At 26.5% G+C, this 19,553-nt stretch overlaps 2 protein-coding genes across 3 annotated transcripts in view; both read right to left on the reverse strand.

The window, feature by feature from the left end:
* Positions 1-3,431: 3,431 nt before the first annotated feature.
* LOC136085397 (uncharacterized) lies at positions 3,432-5,915 on the reverse strand. Its single transcript, XM_065806701.1, has 2 exons — positions 5,870-5,915; positions 3,432-3,946 (listed from the first exon to the last, which is right to left on the reverse strand). The coding sequence occupies exons 1-2, from the start codon at positions 5,913-5,915 to the stop codon at positions 3,432-3,434; spliced, it is 561 nt and encodes a 186-aa protein (XP_065662773.1).
* A 4,920-nt stretch (positions 5,916-10,835) lies between these two features.
* The window catches only part of LOC100206907 (FERM domain-containing protein 8), a 78,079-nt gene continuing 69,361 nt past the window's right edge, over positions 10,836-19,553 (reverse strand). For both annotated transcript variants that reach the window (XM_065805286.1, XM_065805285.1), the window contains 3 exons: positions 17,619-17,686; positions 17,451-17,488; positions 10,836-11,016 (listed from right to left, as the gene is read on the reverse strand). In XM_065805286.1, coding sequence (XP_065661358.1) covers positions 10,961-11,016; positions 17,451-17,488; positions 17,619-17,686 — 162 coding nt within the window. In that variant the 3' untranslated portion in view covers positions 10,836-10,960. The remainder of the gene's footprint in view (positions 11,017-17,450; positions 17,489-17,618; positions 17,687-19,553) is intronic.

Genomic DNA, 19,553 nt, shown 5'->3' on the forward strand with positions numbered 1-19,553 from the left:
TAATAACAATAATTATAACAATAATAATGATGATAATAATAAATATTATTATGATTTAATTGGCAAGGCCAATGATAAACAACTCTGCTTATTAGCTCAAAGTTGAACTTTATAAATAAAATTGCTTTAAGTTTATTAAAAATGCATCAATAACAATGCTTGCAAATAACATAATTAAATAAAAACTATTAAACAATGAAAATTAAACTTTCTTAACGCAAGTTTAATGTTACCTTGAGTTATAATTCGAGTCAATTCAAATTAAATCTGATCCCAATTAAGAATACCACTGTCTATCATTACTGTGTAATAATGGTATATTTGAAGATTAAGTTTTAATCTAACACTCGCATTAGTATAACTTCTTTTTAAACTAATAATCATATTATAATATAATAAGGAACATGTCAATGCTCAATCGAAAGTGTTTGACACTGTACTCTCGGCGGCCATTGCAACCGTGGCAATAGCGAGTAAGTGTTACAGCACTTTTTTTTAAAAAAAAAAGTCAACGAAAGTGTTTGCAAATATCTAACTTAGGTAAACTTCGAATTTTGTAACGTTAAAAACATACTAAAACAGATATCAAGTTTTACAGTTTCTCTTTAAGTTTTACTTTCTCTTGAAAATTGCAATGAGGCAAAATCTCCTTAAGGTTTCTATATCCCTATTTTCTATCTATAGCACTTAATTTTATATAATTTTAGTTTTTATTTGTTATATAGTCTTAAACTGTCGTTAGACAATATGCCTGCGTAGCAGGGTGGATAGCACGCCTGGTTTGTAATACGGAGGCCGTTGTTTGATTCGTCATTTTTTTTTTTAATTTAATCTTTTTCGATTTTTCTCAAATACAAAATAAAACACTTTTGATGAAAGAAGTTTGTTTTGAAAGAAAGAAAGTTGTTTTATTTTGCATTTTAAATAACAAAAATTTAAAAAAAAAAGCGTGCTTATGGTTTGAACTTGCCACGCGGCGACCTTGACTTTTTTAAAACAGTAAGGGGAAATATTTGAAATATATATTTTTTTTAAGAACATAAATAAAATTTTAATTTTTTTTTTTAAATAAACTATTTTATTAAATTTATAATTTTTAAAAATAATAAAAAGTTAAAAATATCTAATATTTAGGTAATAGGGAAATTAAAGCTATTTTACCACGCCCCTGTTAAATATTCTAAACCGAGTGCGCAACAATGACAGAATTTAGATAACCATCAAAATAGTATAATACTCAGTATAATATTGAAAGAATCAACTTGGACGCTTTTGACTGATAATGCACGAGACTTTAATAAGTTTGATAAGTTTCTGAAATATCATTGAATCTTTTATTATCATAAATGATGTAAGTATTGAACATACTTTTATTTATAAAAATTAGTTTAAATACAAGTAAGTTGTTCTTTATTTTTATTGGTTTTAAATAATTTTATGTTCATTTAGTGTGTTTTTTTTTTTCCTTTCATTTAGCCGTACAAATATTTACAAGTTCCGTGTTTTATAATATATATAAAAATGGCAAGGACGAGAAGAAGACAGATTTGCCTTATCACCAAGTCCCTTTTTTTTCTAGACATTTATATAAATACGTTGTAACTAAAAATAAAAATTAAAAATGAGCGAAAAAAGCAAAATGTTTCAAAGAAGTTTATATAAAATGCAAAATAGTTAAAGTCTTTCAAAGTTGTTTTTAATAAAAGTTAAAGAAGTAGTTTATTCTCAATAACACGAAGATTAACTTACGGTCATGCAATGCTATGTATATTCAAATTTCAAAGTTATTCATTAAAGTAAAATTTTAATAAATCATTCAAGAAAACCAAAACCAACAGCAAAAAAAGAAAACATGAAAAATGAAAACATAAAGGTTAATTTATAATCAGACGACACTATATATAGTGTATATATATATATATATATATATATATATATATATATATATATATATATATATATATATATATATATATATATATATATATATATATATATATACTTATATGCGTAAATACACACACATACACATACATACTTATTCATAATATAATTGAATATAATGTATATAATTAAAGACTTTAGACCTTTCCAGACAAACAAAGCATGCACTAATAGATAATTTTCAAATATAACATTTTTATAGATAGATTTAAAAAAAATTCTCTGTTTTTTCATTATTTAAAAGTAATAGTTTTAGCTCTTGTTTAAACTGTTCAAGAGTTGTAAGTGTTTTAATATCATTACTAATTATCTTATTCCATACATTAGGTCCTCTAATAGTTATTGAGAACTTGGTTGGCTCATATATAGTTGTACAAAGTTGTTACTTGAATATTTAGTCATGTACTTGTGTTGAATTTTATTAAATAATGGTTTGAAGATATTTGGTATTGTATTATTATTAGTTTTATACATAAAAATTAGCAGATGATATATATTTATTTGGTACAAGTTTGATATTTGTAGATTGTTGAACAATGGTCCAGAATGTAAGAAGCGGTGTGCATTTGATAATAATCTAATTGCATGTTTTTGTTTGCTGAATAGCTTTTTTGTCTTTGTCTTATTGGTGCTGCACCAGGCAATGTTTGCATAATTCAGATAGGAATGAATAAGTGAGTAATATATATATTTCGAACATGATTGATCTAAGTATGGTTTTGCTTTATAGAGTAATCCAATATTTTTAGAAATTTTATTTTCAATCATGTTTATGTGGTCTTTCCAATTTATGTTTTCATCTAGAATTGCACCTAGAAATTTCATTGAACATTCTCTTTTTACGATGTATTCACCAATAATAAGTTTTGGAAGTGCAAGAGGGATTTTATCTTTTTTATGGAGGCGATGAAAAATAGTATAACTATTTTTAGTTAAATTATTAGTTAAGTTTATTCATATTTAACCATTCGGTTAGTTTTAGAAGTTTAATGTTGACCGTTTTAAATAATGTTGTTATATCACTGTGAGAATAAAATAAATTTGTGTCATCAGCAAATAAAATAGAATCTAGAATATTAGAAGCTTTGCTTAAATCATTAATATAGATTAAAAATAAAAGTGGTCCTAATATAGATCCTTGAGGAACGCCGCAAGTAATTGACATATTGTTAGTTTTTTCATTCCCGAATGAAATATATTGTTTTCTATTAGATAAGTAGCTTTTAAAGCAGCTATATTTATATTTTTGATTCCGTAGTTTTCTAATTTTTTAATTAAAATACTATGATCAACAGTGTTGAACGCCTTACTTAGATCTATGAAAACACTTAAAGTGAACTTGTTTTTGTCAAAACCTTGAAAAATAATCTGAATGAGATGAAGAATTGCATGATCAGTAGAGTGCCCTGTTTTGAAGCCAAATTGTTTTTTATAAAGAATATTATTTTTTTCTAAAAATGAGTATAATTTGTTATACATAATGCGTTCTAGTATTTTCGAGAGCATGGAAGAATGGAAATAGGTCTATAGTTAGAAATATTAGTATCATCTCCAGATTTAAAAACTGGTATTACCTTTGCAATTTTAAGTTTTTTTGGAAAGATTCCTTGTTTAAACGAAAGATTAAATATATGCAAAAAAACTTTTTTAATATAGAAAATACATTTAATTACAACATTACTACTAACATTATTAAATCCTTGTGCTTTGTTTAATTTTAATGAACTCACAGCATCTAATAATTCTTTTTCAGTTAACTCAGCATTTTCCATAATTGAATTGCTAGGAGTCAAGTATTTCTCCTTGTTAAACTCACTGTGTTTTAATTTTGATGCTAAATTTAAACCTGCATTGACAAACACCTCATTAAATGTTTTAGCAATTATAGATTCTTTTGTAATATCTTGATGATGATAGTTTAGTTTTTTTGGAAGACCATTTAGCTTAAGTGTTTTTTTTTCATTTACTTCTTTGATGACTTGCCACGTTTTTTGAGTATCGCCTTTAAATTTTATTATTTTATTTGAATAGCATAACTTCTTTGAAAGCTTTATAATTGATTCAAAGTGACCTCTATATTTTTTATACCTTAATTCATTTTCATAAGTTCTTTTTTTCAGAAACGCTTCATACAATCGTTTTTGTTTTTTTTATGATTTTATTATTCCTGGTGTAATCCAAGGGTTTATAAATGTTTTATAAGTTTTAATAATTTTTGTTACCACCGGGAAAGCTTTATCATAGTGTTTTTTGAATATTGGAAGGAAACTGTTATAAGCAGTATTTGTGGTTTGAATTTGTAGAATTTCATCCCAGTTTTCAGAAAATAGAGAATTATTAAAAAGTTCCATAGAAATGTCATTATATATTCGATTTGTAATAATAATTTTTTTTTGAGGGGTGTGTTCGACAACTTTATGCGCGATTATAAATATTGGGAAATGATCCGATATATCAGATATTATTATTCCAGTTTTTATTTTATTTTTTGTATATTCATTAATTATTATTTGATCAATTGAGGTTGCGCTATTCCTAGTAATTCGTGTTGGTTTATTTATTGTTGGAATGAACCCATTTTGAAATTTTTTATATTTCTAGTTGTGTCGTAATCAAGCGCATTATAATTAAAATCCCCATCAAAAAAAAAGACACGTTTGTCACATAAATTCTTGTTTTTGATTAAATTTTCAAAATGTTTTTCAAAAAATTTGTTATTGCTAGATGGCGGTCTGTACACAACATGTACAATGATATTTTTAGTGATTTTATTTATAACTTCGATCGTTAATGATTCGCAATCATTACTAATTGCACTAAATTCGGTTAGCGGTTTAAAATTTAAAGAGTTGTGGATAAAAATACATACTCCTCCACCTATTGTCTCAGAATTTCTGACTTGATGAATAACTTTATAGTTTTGTAGTTGAAAATTTGAATCTTTTTCAACTTGTTTATCTCGACACCAGGTCTCTGCGAGACAAATAATTTTAAAACTAATTTCAACACTATATAAAAAATCTTTAAATTTATCAAAATTTTTTTTGAAACCTCCTGATATTTAGGTGTAAAATAGAGAACTCATTAATATCTATATCAGCAGGAAGATTTGAAATATCGGAATTATAATAAGAAGGGCATATGTTGCTGATTATTTCATCAGTGTTATATTCAATTGTGTTTTATATGAATCTAATTAAATAAGTGTTATTGTCTGGCAGTGACATTCTGGTTAGATTCTATAAAACTAAATTTATTTTTAAAGAATCTTTTAAATTTCTTTAAAAATTTACATTGCTTTTGCTTTGCTTTTTTTGATTTCGTTTCTAATTCAAGAGATTTTTTTTGCATTTTCTATTTTTGTACTCTACCAACTATCATAAGTTTACTTTAAATTATGATCTTAACTTAGTAAACTTTAATATTTTAAAATTTACTATGTTGATCATAAGCTAATAGTTTAAAAAGTAATTAGTTTGTCGCAATCAAGGAATAATTTTATATTTTAATCAAATTACAAAATTTGTTTGCACTGATAGCTTTTACGTTTTTGTTATTTTGTGTCTTTGCAATAAAGGTCTTTTCTTTCAGATTTTGACTATTTTTAACAATTCTCTACAAAAAACATCAGCAACAGGTAAATTGATAATTTTTGTTATATTTATTTTGTTTTGTTACCATGTATAAATAAATAGATTTTCAGTTAACACATGCAGTGCCGGATTAAGGCTTTGTTGGCCCTAAGGCACATTTTAATAAGTGGCCTGAAAATACAGATAATACGGACTTTTCCACAAAAAGTAGAAAAGTAAAATTAAAAAAGAATATTTATTAGGTAAAAACTACATAATTTAAAATTTTCGCGCTTTTATAACTGCAAATTTGTCAATTAGTTCTTTGAAGTGAACCTTGTTGAGCAAATCACTTTCAATGCACAGAAGTGAATGTACAGAAAGACGCTGCTGAGCCATTGTTGATCGTTTTGCATCTTTAATTCTTTTCAAGTTTATTTCAGGAGCATGGTGTTCATTCTTTTTTGTTTATTTCAGGAGCATGGTGTTCAAAAATTCATGCAAATTACTCACTGGGATTGATTGTTTGACTTATTAATGATCTGCTTCTTATACCCCTAGGTCACAGAACTGAAGTTCTACATGTATAGTGTATATATGTTTTCTATGTTATAGCAAGAACTAATTTATAAATTAAAATAATATTAATTAGAATATGTAAAATGGATATGTGATATAATAATGATTAAACATATTGTTTTATAAATATATGATAAAAAATCCTACATATATGTATAGATAATAATATATGATGAAAGTCACTCAGTATAGTTGAGATACATGGATCTAATCCATATTATATTAATGAGCTTTGTTATATTAATATTAACAATAAATAAAATATGTGACAAATATGTTTTGATAGAAACATTTAAAACATGGCATGTTGAACAAAAAAGCTATACCCAGTTCTTTCTGCAGTAAATGTGATGATTTTTTCTTCTTTAAACCTACTAATAAATTTAAAGGATTACAATTTTATAACAATAGTTATATCAAAAAGTATACTCCTTTGCTAAAACCATTAATTTTATTACTACGCTTTGTTATTGTTTACGAAAGAGTTCCACTGTTTAAAACAAATGTTATCAAATTTCAAAAATATAAAAAAACACAGTCTTTTTTGAATATTTTATTAGAAATATTTTAAATCGATATTTTAGAAGAAAAAAATTATCACTTATAAGAATGAATTAGTTACAATTTTTGACATCGTAAAATTGATATATGAACAAAATGTGTATAATAATTGGAATAATTATAATAATTTCATCAATAAAGATAAGACATAAATATAAATTTATGTATAAATTTTTAGTGGCCCGGATTTTTTGCTGGCCTTAAGGCAAGTGCCTTATTTTTCTTAAGGGTTAATCCGGCACTGAACACAGGTGATGTATTTTTTCCTTTTTTTAATGCGGTTAATTTTTTTAGATTAATCAAATCGTCGGGGATGGTGCAAAACCGCGTAACTAGCATTGGATAATATCGCGTATCTACAGTACATTTTTTTTTACTGGAAAAGTTTAAAATATAAAATTTTTCTTATTTCAACAGATTTTTGTTTTATTTTAGTATAAAGAGTAGTATTCGAATACTACTCTTTGAATATTCATGTTTTTTTTAATGTCAACAATAGATATTTGTTGTTAAAATTATTAATATCCAAATATAGTAGCCAATGCTAGTTACGCGGATTAGTACTACCCCCGACGAAATGACGTTTTTGTTCAATAGACATACAATTAAAAACTATTGGAAATTGTTATATTTTGTTAATTTGGTTATAAATATAATGTGTAAATGTTTTTTATTTTACAAAGTCATTAGACATTTTTTTGAAACCGCAATCCGTAATGATTTGTATTTTGTCTATGTGATCGAAAGTCTAAGCAAATATCTAACATGTAAACTTCAAGTTAGGTAAGTTATTTAAAATTATATCAAAATTTACAGATTTACTTGTAAATTTCATTGTGGCAATATACCTTAATTTTGATTTATAGCTTTTATATGCTTTATGTTTTAATAAAGTGTAACATGTCTTTTGTTTATAAAACTGTTAAAAGATGGTATAGCATGCCAAAGTGATTGAAGTGCTTCGCGTCGCACAGTGGGGCAAAATTGCTTCAAAATTGGACAGTTGACGAAAATGAAATAAGGCGTTATGAAATTTTTTAAGTAGTAATGCATAAACGAGTCTCTGGTCCATCTTATCCACGTTATTTTTTTAGGTTTGGACTGAACTTTAACCCTGTGGAACCCATATTTTAGACATTTTTTTGTCTAAAAAATGACTCGCTTGCGCGAGTTAAAAGTACCACCTTTTTTATATAGTGCTTACAAGTTTGTTAAAAGTTATGAATTTTTTTTGAGGTATTCTTTAATTTTAGGCTTGTAGCTATCTTTTGGTAATAATAAAATATTATTTAATTGCTTGCACTATATATTACAAAAATAGCGTTTTAAATATTTCATTTTTATGTAATTTTTTTAAACAATGCACTTTTTGTTTAGGTATTCACCTAGATACACCTGAGATTTTTTTTTTATGGAATGGCTCATGATTATAGATTGTCAAACTTTTTTTTGTGTGCACATTTTGAGCGTTTTTTGTGGAATTTTGTGTCATTTACATCAGTAGAAACCAGGTAACGAAACCAGGTCATTAACGCATCAAATTAATGACGTTTTTTTTCATTGCATTTTTGAGCATGCTTTGGTAATTGTTTTTTAGGTTCATCTTAAAACTTTTTTTATGTGATTTCGGTTTAGAGTAATAACATTATGTTTTTTAAAAGAAGTAAACTTGTGGCTATTATGAGAAATTCATTAAAATTATGAGAGGTTTATTATAATAAACGAACAATTTCATTTTTTGAATGAAAAAATTAAAAATCTTACAGAATGCGAAGAAAAACATTTAAATGCGTTAAGTCAGTCACTCTCTTTATTTATGTCACAGTATAAATCTCGTTGGATAAAATCACACAGGATATATGAAGTTTTTCAAAAACACAATAAGTTTTGGCTAAACAGTTCCATTTGTTTAAATCAGCATACAGTGAGCGAAACTTGTTTCTCCGCGCAGCGGCCTTGTTCCTCAAGGTTCGTGTTTCGGAGTTATAGAGTTGAGGGTTATAACCACTATTAAGTAGCCTCCTCATCTGTAGTAGCCTTTTCGGCCACTACAGATGAGGTGAATAACAAAAAAAAAACAAAAAAAAAAAAAAAAACTTGCAGCAACAAAAAGAAATATAATAATTCAAATTTTTGTGAACGAACGATCCGAAGAAAATTAAAAGTTTTAAGCGAGACTCATTCTCTATCTGTTTTGACTTGTGCTACTCAGATAAGTTTAAGAACTGAAGGAATGTTACATGCATCAAAACTATAAAAAGAAGCTACAGAAAGTCCCAAACCTGCAAATAAATATAAAGAAGCATATAAGAAAATACTTAATAACCACAAAAACAAATGTCACGTGAAGATGCTTTAAGTGTTTTGATGGAAGCAAAACTATCTAGATATCAATATGATGTTTTAGGGAAAATTGTACCTGAAAGGTTTCCCTCATACAAAAAAGTTCAAGCAGCCAAGAAATTATGTTATCCTATCGATATTCATGTAACAGAAACCTATGCTTTGGTTTCTTTGCAATCTTTACTGAACCACGCAATACAGCGCTTAATTTTAGCTGTGGAGCCTGCTATTAGGACTCTCCAGAATGAAGAATATAATCAGCTTCAATTAATTTCAAAATGGGGGTTTGATGGCTCTTCAGGCCATAGTTCCTATAAACAAGCATTTTGTGATTCCAAAGCCAGTGATTCAGCTACTTTTCTAACATGCATCGTCCCTCTTCGTCTTGTTTCTGGTGGAAAAATTATTATTAAATACAGCTAGACGCTTCTTTGCCAAGGCAGAAATTTCAGCTGCTATAACAAATATAGATATAGTTTTGATTAAAAAAATGCATACAATTATGATAGCAGTGGCGAGTGGATATGATAATGATGTAAATAAATTTAGATTATTTGCTCTTGACACAACAAGATACTTTGTTGAAAAGTATCCATGGTACAGCATGCCCCCTACATTGCATAAATACTTTATACATGGTCCTGAAATTATATCATCTGCATTGTTGCCATTAGGACAACTGACTGAGGAAGAACAAGAGGCTTGCAACAAAGACTTTAAAAGGTATAGAGAGAATTACTCTAGAAAATGTAGTCAAAAGGACACAAATGCTGATATCTTTAACTTTTTTTTATTGAATTCTGATCCTGTTATCTCCAGTAAACAAGTATTGCATAAAAAAAAACTAAACAAGATTCCAAAAGAAACACTAGGTTTACTGAAACCTCCAGACATTAATGATGATGATGTTTTTTGCTATTAACTTTTGACCATTGATTGTTTTATTTACGGAATTTTACATTATTTACAGAAATTTACAAAAAGGTTTTTTTTTAATATAAAAATAATCGATTTTTATTGAGATTTCGAGTAATTTTAATTTCGAGTTGCTTTTTACATTATATTTGAATTGTTGTAATTTATTTGATTGAGTAGAATATGTTTTGTATTATTTATTCATATAAGTTATATAATATAATATAAGTTTCTCATTTTATTATTTTTACTATTACTTTCCGGTTTTTTAAAAAACTCGAAATTACTCGAAAATACATTAAAAACGTCTGATATTAGTTAATAATTATTAAAAAATTTATGGACTAATTTTTCTTAAGTCTAACAAGAGCCCTTAAAAAGATTATTAAACTTAAAAATCGAAAACTAAAAAAAAAAATCTGATGACGTAGATATATTTAGTAACATCACAATTTGATTTCCATAAAGATTCTTAAAACAGTTGAAAACCATGCGGAGTTTGAAAGTTACATGCGGAGCTTGAAAGTGAGTTCAATTATTGGTAATACTAATTATGGGATCAGTTTATTGCACCTTATTCAATTTTATCAGGTTTTAAAATATTTTTTTTGAATGCGTAACATTTCGTTCGCACAACACCAAGTCTCCAATAGTAATACGCTTTAACTTTTTTCTGCTTTCCTTTAATTACCAAAGTTCGTATTTCAGATTTATAAAATTAAGAAAAGGGGAAACAAAATTGTTTTAAAGAAATTTATCCAAACAATTATTTATATTATATTTCTATTATAATAGAAATTATATACTATTATAATAAAATATATACAAACTAAAATATAACAAACGCGTAGAATTTTTAGAACGACCAAAATATAACCGTATATTCTGTCAAAAATAAACTAAAAATGGAGAATATAATAGGCAAATCAATATTTACATATTTGTTACTTGATTTGATATTTACAAAAAAAAGTAAAAAAAATAAAATATATTTCTTCAATCGCATTACGCTAGTTCTAATGTCAATATCAATGTCGATATAATCTCTAAATTTTGAAAGGTCGGCTTAACGAAAATTGAGTTTTTTTCTCCAAAGAAAAACCTAAATAAAAGGTTTGACTTATTCAATTTACAAAAAAAGTTATTTAAGCAGTCCTAGAAACGAAGAAAAAAGTTATTTAAGCAATCCTAAAAACGAAAAAAAAAGAAGTTATTTAAGTAGTCCTGGAAACAAAAAAAAGCAATTAATTTTTAATTATTATAGGTTTAATTTTTTTATATTTTTCAAATAAGAATTTTATACATTTATAATTTTAAGAACTAAGTAACAATAAATTAATAAAATTTGTTGTGTCAATATTGTTTTTAAAGAAGTATTTAGCTAGTCCAATTACTTTTGAATTATTTGGATTCTTTTAATAAAATTTCGAGTAATCACTACTAAATTTTTGTTTTTCATAACTGCAGTATAATTTGACATACTTATAAAAAATTTCATTTTAAAAAGTTAACTCAATAAAAAAATGTTTTATATAAATTTAAATAAGTGTATATATATAAATAAATTAATTTATATATATATATATATATATATATATATATATATATATATATATATATATATATATACATATATATATATATATATATATATATACATATATATATATATATACATATATATATACATATACATATATATATATATACATATATATATATATACATATATATATATATATATATATATATATATATATATATATATATATATATATATATATATATATATATATATATATATATATATATATATATATATATATAAATATATATATATATATATATATTTAGGAGGCGTTGAGGCCAGAGTGGCCTAACCCCGATACGGCTCTTTTTAAGAAAATCGCATTTGAAAATTTATTAAGTCATTAAAAATAGTTAACAATCAAGTGGTTTAAGCATAGAATACTGAAATAGAGAGCAGTGTGAGTTAGACCACTTTGGCACAGGAAACTATGTTTCAAATCTCACAATGAGACCATAAACTGCATATTAGAAAAATTGAGGGTCAGGCCACTCAGCACCTCATATAAAAGAGTTTATATCTTGCAAAGAGGGTTTTCAAGATATAAGCTGGTTAACCGTTTAGTTTCGAGTCCTTAATAAAAGTTTATTAATTTTTTGAAAATTCCCCCTCCCCCTCCTTTATTAATTTAGTGATAATTAATAAACAAAACTAAAAAAATAAAAATAAAAATCAGTGAAAATCGGTTTAAAAATTATAAAATAATTCTTTTAGGCGTGTTTTGTAAAAAATATTAATTAGGATTTATAAACTGAATTTTTTTATAAAAAATAATTATATAGTAACACAAAAAAATTCACACACCTTCTTTTATTAAAATTCCCCCGTTTATTAGATCTGGACTAAAATCCCCACGCCCCTCGTGTTAAGAACTCGAAAGCAAGATCAACCCAAGTCTTTCACAAAAAAAAAAAAAAAAAAAAAAAAAAAATGGAAAAAGAAATTCAAAGTTTTGTTGTAAAAATTCTTTTTAAATCATAAAAAGAGCCCAACGGTTCCAAAACTCAAAAAAAAAAAAAAAAAAAAAAAAAAAAACCGCTTTATAAAGTTGTATGACAATTGATGAAACTTTTATCAAGTACGAACATCAACAACCTCCTGGTACTGTCTTTTATATTGTTAAATATAGAGGAAAAGCATATTAGAAATTTAAATACACAAAACATGTTAGGTTTGCTAAAAAAGCCTTGATTTGACATTTAGTTCTTTATAAAAATTGATGAAATTTTTTTTTAATATTTAAAATGAATGGTGTGTTCTATGTCTAGCAATAAAAACAGCATTCCAGCATTACCATAAAAGATCACGATGTCAATAATCCTCAATACTGATTAATAAACCCAAAAATTTATTAGATAATATCTAGCCAAAAAATCCTATAGGATTTTAGAACAAAAAAAAAAAAAAAGAAAAAAAAAAAGAAGACAAAACCTTGATAACTATAAACACTTTTTAACTTATGTTTTAATTTAATGGAGTTCAAATCTAAAAATTTTTTTGTCACAAATTCTTATAGGATCCTATAGGACTTTTTGACTAGGGATATCAACAGAAAAGTAAACAATTCACAAATATTTCTGAGAAATAAATTTAAATTATTTATCACACCAGGAAACCTTTTTTCAAGAGATGATGATATCTGGATTAAAAATTTAAAATAATTTGTACTGATTTTAGAATTAACTTAATTTCTCACATTTTTGTAAAAATAGATAAATTGATTTTTTTGATTTAGCTGCTTTAAATATTGTAATTCTTTGGTAATTTTCTTAAACTTTAGCACCATATTTAGGACCACATTATTAATATCCCAGTGTTAATTTGCAAATTCAGTTTTAGTTTTTTTGTTCTTTGGAGAGATAAAAGGTTTTTTGCTGCTCTGAAGCTCAGAAGCCCTGAAGTTTTGACCATCTGCAAACTTTTGCACACTGAATATTTCAGTTTTCTAATGTATTGTTAGCACTGCCAAAAGAATTCTTTTTGATGCGTTGAATAATTTTTTGTCAGTCAAAAATCTTGCATGGTCTTACCCCCTATAGAACATAGTTTTTAAAAGACTGCTTTAATTAAATCGTTTAAATATTCGACACGCAATTGATTTGTTATTGGTGTATTTGGTGACAATTTCTTATTGTTTGATTTTTTTCTAGTTTATAATCTGTGATAATACGTTCTCAAAAAGCTAACTTGCTTTTTTTAATAGTTAAACAAAAAAAGAATTGCTTAAAAAAAATGTTTCTATTGCTGATGAAAAACTGTTAATGACAATTTTTTTCAAAAGTGTTGAACATTTATAAAATTAGCACAAAAGCCCTTATAAGAAAATTTCAAAAAATTGATAGCTAGTAAAAATACTTTCTTTTGATTCATATAAATTCAAAAACTTTAATCTCTCCATTACTTTTTCCATCATTAATAATCGTTTGTTGTCGAAATATATAACTACGCTATGAATGATGCAGCACAATCTGCTGATAACAATCAAATTCCTTTTAACTTCACATTTTAGCAGTTTTGTGGCAACATATTTGATATCTTCAACGTTTAGAAATAAATTTTCTTAAATCAAATTTAACACACAAAATAGCATCACATGTGATGCAAGTGACGCAACTTTAAAGATTACTGAACCTCTGTATAAAGCAAATATAAATAAGCAAATATAAAGCCAACTTGAATACTCAATGTGAATTTCCCATGATGTAATATAATATTCATTTCCCATGATTTAATAATGCCTCACTCAAATATCAAAACTTTGTTTAAATTTCTTTTATTGAAACCTGTAATGATCAATTTTAAATTTTCATTCAAAATTATTTTCATAAATTATGTCTTGTAAATTAATTTTCAAACAGTTGTATAATTAAAAATCAATCAATAACAATTTACTTAACAACAAGTTTCAAAATGTTTAAGAAAATAACGTTAATTTGCATGACTCAAGAAGCAATAAAAAATTAATTTTTAATATAACCTCTTTAAAGATATTCTAACCAGATTAAAACATTTAAATACCAAGAAGTCAAGCCATTACTAGTCCCCAATTTAAAAAAAGAAGTAAATTATTAATTATGGTTTGATTTCACACACTTCATTGTTCCCTGCAAGATTTTAGAAGGGGTTTTGCAAGATTTAGTTGTGAATTTCCTAAATGTAAATAATCTTCTTTTAAAACATCAACACGGCTAATGATCCAATGAATGGTTGTTAAAGTTTAATTTTGAGAAGTGTTTAATTATGCACTATATAATATACCTTTAAATATCACTTCCTTGGTGTAATATTTAGCTCTGATTAAAATGTAAAAACCAAATACTCTATGTGCAAAAAAATAAAGTCTGGGTATGTAAAACAATACGTTTCTAGGTTTCAACCGTAAATTACTAAAAATTATATACACAACTTTTGTTAGACTGTTAAATCTGCTGTGTGGTCTTCTTAAGAATAAAATTAATATTTTAGAAAAGGTTCAGCATCATGCTACAAGATTGATATCGCGACTAAAATTATGTTATGAGAAAAGATAAGTGGGCATCACTACTTTAGTTGTAAGATGAGCTTAAGGTGATTTAATACAAATGTAAAAGATAATAAATAAAATTGAAAAAGTAATTTTAACCAAGGAAGTTTTGCCTAGAGGTTATTAATCAGCACGAGGTCATTAAAATAGATATAATCATGAAATAACTAATTTTTTTGAATATATCTTATTTTTTAACAAACAGAAAATCTTTTTGAGAAAACCTACTGATGAAAAAAACAACTAGATAAAACTTTTTTGAGTATGATGAAATGGTTACAGTAAAAAGATGCAACTTGGATAAATGACGAGATTTAATTTTGGTTGATGGAGCAGGTGACAATAGCTTATTTAAGCAGCAAACATAACAGTAGTGGTAGAAAAGAGAATGAGACGCAACTTTACAACATTGGGACATAGCCTCAAGCTTAGCACCAAGAGTCCAACAACAAAATTTTTAGACATTGTCTAAATATTTTGCTATTGGATCCTAGCTGCTAAGTCATATTTGGTTCTTCTTATGAGAAGACCTGATTAGAAGAACCAAATATGACAGTAGTAATAATTGGCTAATAAAAGATATTTAGCAAAATGACAAGTATAATAAAGAGAGGCAACCTTAGCAGTTGCTAATTTTACAATGGATCATATAATGGTTTTATAAAAGGTCAGCAGTAAATGATAACTCAAAATGACTTAAAGTAAAGAACTTCGTATGAGTGTTGCCATTCATCAATATAAGTAATATTACAACAATTTTTAGCAATAAACAACTTTGTGTTAAAATTCTTAAGCCACAACAAGCCCAAACTGTTACATAAGAGAGAAGTGTCCATCAAGGGCAACCTTAATACTGCTGTTAGAAAGAACTTTCTCTAAAACAGCATATGAAACAAGTTAATAGCATGTCAGATTTTATTGAAAGGCTTTGATATAACAAGAGTCTTACCCCCCCCCCCCTGCCTTGTTATTGGAGAGGATAACAAGAGTCAATCAGAAATAAAAATAAGTTCAGTCTTAGGAAGAACAAGAAAAACAAAAGACAAATAGAAAGTTAATTGAGTGAGGAGGTGCTAATGAGAAGGTAAATGAGTAAGGAGGTGCTAATGAGAAGTTAATCGAGTGAGGAGGTGCTAATGAGGTATTTGAGTGAGGAGGTGCTAATGAGAAGGTAATTGAGTGAGGAGGTGCTAATGTGAAGGTAATTGAGTAAGGAGGTGCTAATGAGGTATTTGAGTGAGGAGGTGCTAATGAGGTATTTGAGTGAGGAGGTGCTAATGAGAAGGTAATTGAGCGAGGAGGTGCAGTGCAAAAACATATAAAAGAATAGTCTGAGAATTCAAATCAGATTTCACGACAAATAGGTAAATAAAATACATCTGGTGATTTTTGCAAACATTCAACTGATGAAAAGTTACTTAAAAAACTACCAATACTTGTGAAAGAAGTTTAAAACAATTTCGTGGAAATGATATATATATTTTTTAAATATTTTTATGGTACTTCATTCATGTTTTTAATAAAAAAGTTGACATAGAAACCATAGAGTGTATAAGGCGCCCTAGGCAATGGGCTATGCAGTTGCCTCAGTTCTGGTAATTAACCAAAAGTTGAAACAAAGGGCTTCTTTTGTGGCTTCAACAATGCACTTAACTTTGCAACATGTCATTGTCATTGTACTCTGAGATTTTACAAATGCTGATAAGTGATCATGATAATCCTGACATGCAAACAGAAAAATAAAATGTGAAAGAATAAAAAATCTTTTTTTTTTAATTCTGTTATAAAAATATTTTTGATTATTGATTAACATTTAGTAATTATCAAAAATTAATTCAAGGTTTATTAAAAACTAATTCAAGGTTTATTAAAAATTAATTATTTTGAAGTACATCAAAGTTATGACATTAGATAATGAGATTAGAAGAATAACGAGAGTAGTACAATAATGATAAGTTAATTTATACTAACTACTTTAATAATAATTTAGAAAAATGTTTCCTTTCATAATTAATTTCATATATTGTTATTTCTTCAGACTTTTTTTATTTGAGTCTCACAGCAATTCCATATTTTAAAACCTATATTTTGCAACTTTTAATAAAAAAACTTATTTTTTTTAGAAAAACTTACAAAATTAATAAAAACTTGTGTAAACTAATTTTTTTTTCAAGATAAAACAACTGAATTTCAGAACAACTAAATTTTATAAAAATTTAACAGAGCTTCTAGTGAGAATAAGAATAGTGCGCATTTTATGGAATGTAGTGTTTTGTGTTTGTAAAACTGGTTGAATTAAAATCATTTTACATATAATATTCTGCATTTAACAGTATTTTTTCAAAAAAAGACATAATTGAATAAAATATATTAAAACAAAATATAAATAGTTCTAACAGTAAATATTAGACAAATAACAGCTTACTTATATCAGATAATTTGCTGTAATCAAGACTTGTAGGACTAAAAAAAAAGTTTTAAAATTCAACTTTACAATTATGAGTCATTTGAATAATTAAAAAACAACATTTTTTAAACCAAAAATACTATATTAGGCATATTAAAAAATTAAAAAAATTATAACTTTACATACGTTTTAGGTATTTTCAGTTTTTCCATGTACTTAACGCATGATTCTATCATTGCATCCATCATACGTGCCTACCCAACACATTCAAAAAATATATATATTCTATTGATATAAAGTTTTTATTAACAGTTTATTTTAGATTTTATTAAAAGTAAACATATATAACATTTTGTCATTGTGTTTAGTTTAAAACTATAAAAAGCTTAAAAAAAAAAAGGTATTAAAAATATAAATCTTGAGAGTTTGTGAAACAAATTACAAAATCACAATCAAAGTATGTCACAAAAGTTGTTAATGTGCATGCAAGAAATAAAGTGCTAAAAGCAGCTCTTCAGGGAAAAGATACCAAATATTAACTTTAATACTGACATGACTTAAGCAGAAAGAATTTTAACAAAGCAATTAAGGTGTGAAGCCTTAAATGGACATTCATACATGAACAATATTTTATTATGGTATAAGAAATGGTAGAATAGTAAAACTAAATAAAAAGAAATTTGAGCATAAAGTGGCAAAAAATATCAACAACATCCTAATATCTAAAAGAACTGTGACCAATACCCTAACTACCAAAATAAATGATAATGCACAGCAGCCAGTTACAAGTTCTGAATCCAACTCAAACAGCTTGAAATGATTATATTCCAATACCATATCTTTTGAAAAAAGCAAATTGAATGAAACTATAATTGTAACTAAAATTACTTTTCCAGATATAATTTTCATCAAAACATGGTGGAATGATACTTCTGCAAAAATAATGCCTGGGTATAACCTTTATTGTAAAGACCCCAAGAAAACGTGAGGCAACAGAGTATGTATTTATGTAAATGACCAAATTGGTTTGTTTGAAGATAATTTGGTAAACTGTCAATACATAATTCCATTAAGGAAAGTTACGAGAATAGTTGCTCTATACGTTTTTCTCTGCATCAACAGGCAGTTGGAAAATTCTTTTAGATTGTCTTAGTCATGAAATGGTGCTGAAATTACATTCAGATACTAGATGGGAAGCACATGCTGTCACAACTATTGTTGTTTCAATGTCTTTTCAACAAGTTCTCACTGTTCTTTTTCCCATTTTTTGTGTTAAATGCACCATGTAATTAATTAAATTTTACCCGCAGGATCTAGACAGCAACTTTGCAGCTGATCTGCAGTAGTTTCATATGTGCCAGCAAAAAAATAAAACTCTTCCTGGACCACAACTAATCTCCAGCTATGTCATGCTGCGCTTTACAGTGTTATCAAAAGTGATCAAATTGAAAATGTTTTTCCTAACGCTGCACAGTGAAGCGAAATGGTCAAAAAGCAGCCAAAACTCAAAATTTTGTAAAGTTATAAACGTTTTTATTAAATTATTCTTCCAATTCAAAAACAAACTTAAAAAGTGGGTAATTAAAAACTTTTCAAGTTGTAGATCCCTCCCTTACCCCCTCTTCCTTCCCCTTCTTTCCTTGAATTATTTAATGCAATTTTTTTTAATTTTTAGATTCTAGAAATTATTCTAAAAATATTTTCTAAGTGTAAAAAATATTTACCTTATTTACTAGGCATTAATATGTAATCCCTGATTATATATACTGATAAGTGAATTTTTACATGAAAAAGTCTAAATTTAAAAAGATAACATTTATAAGGAAAAAAAAAACTATTCAACTTCTCTGAGGAGGTCCTGTATGTCAGGATCAAGGTTAGGACCAGAAAATATCTTGGGGTTCCTGAAAGCAATCGAAGAGATGACAGGGTTGCTTCTTATTAGTAAATAATGGAATTGGTTCTGCATCACATTAATTCTAGATATTTTGCATGTGCGATCGAGTCTTGCATTTCTGATGGCCTTATTTTGTGCTTCCTGAGCCTCCTCCGAATACGCCTTATTGGGAAGATCCAAATCTCAGCAATTAAAAATCCATGTTCCAGAACCTTATGAAGTGT

This window comes from Hydra vulgaris, chromosome 09, assembly GCF_038396675.1.
Source record: "Hydra vulgaris chromosome 09, alternate assembly HydraT2T_AEP".
NCBI lineage: Eukaryota > Metazoa > Cnidaria > Hydrozoa > Anthoathecata > Hydridae > Hydra > Hydra vulgaris.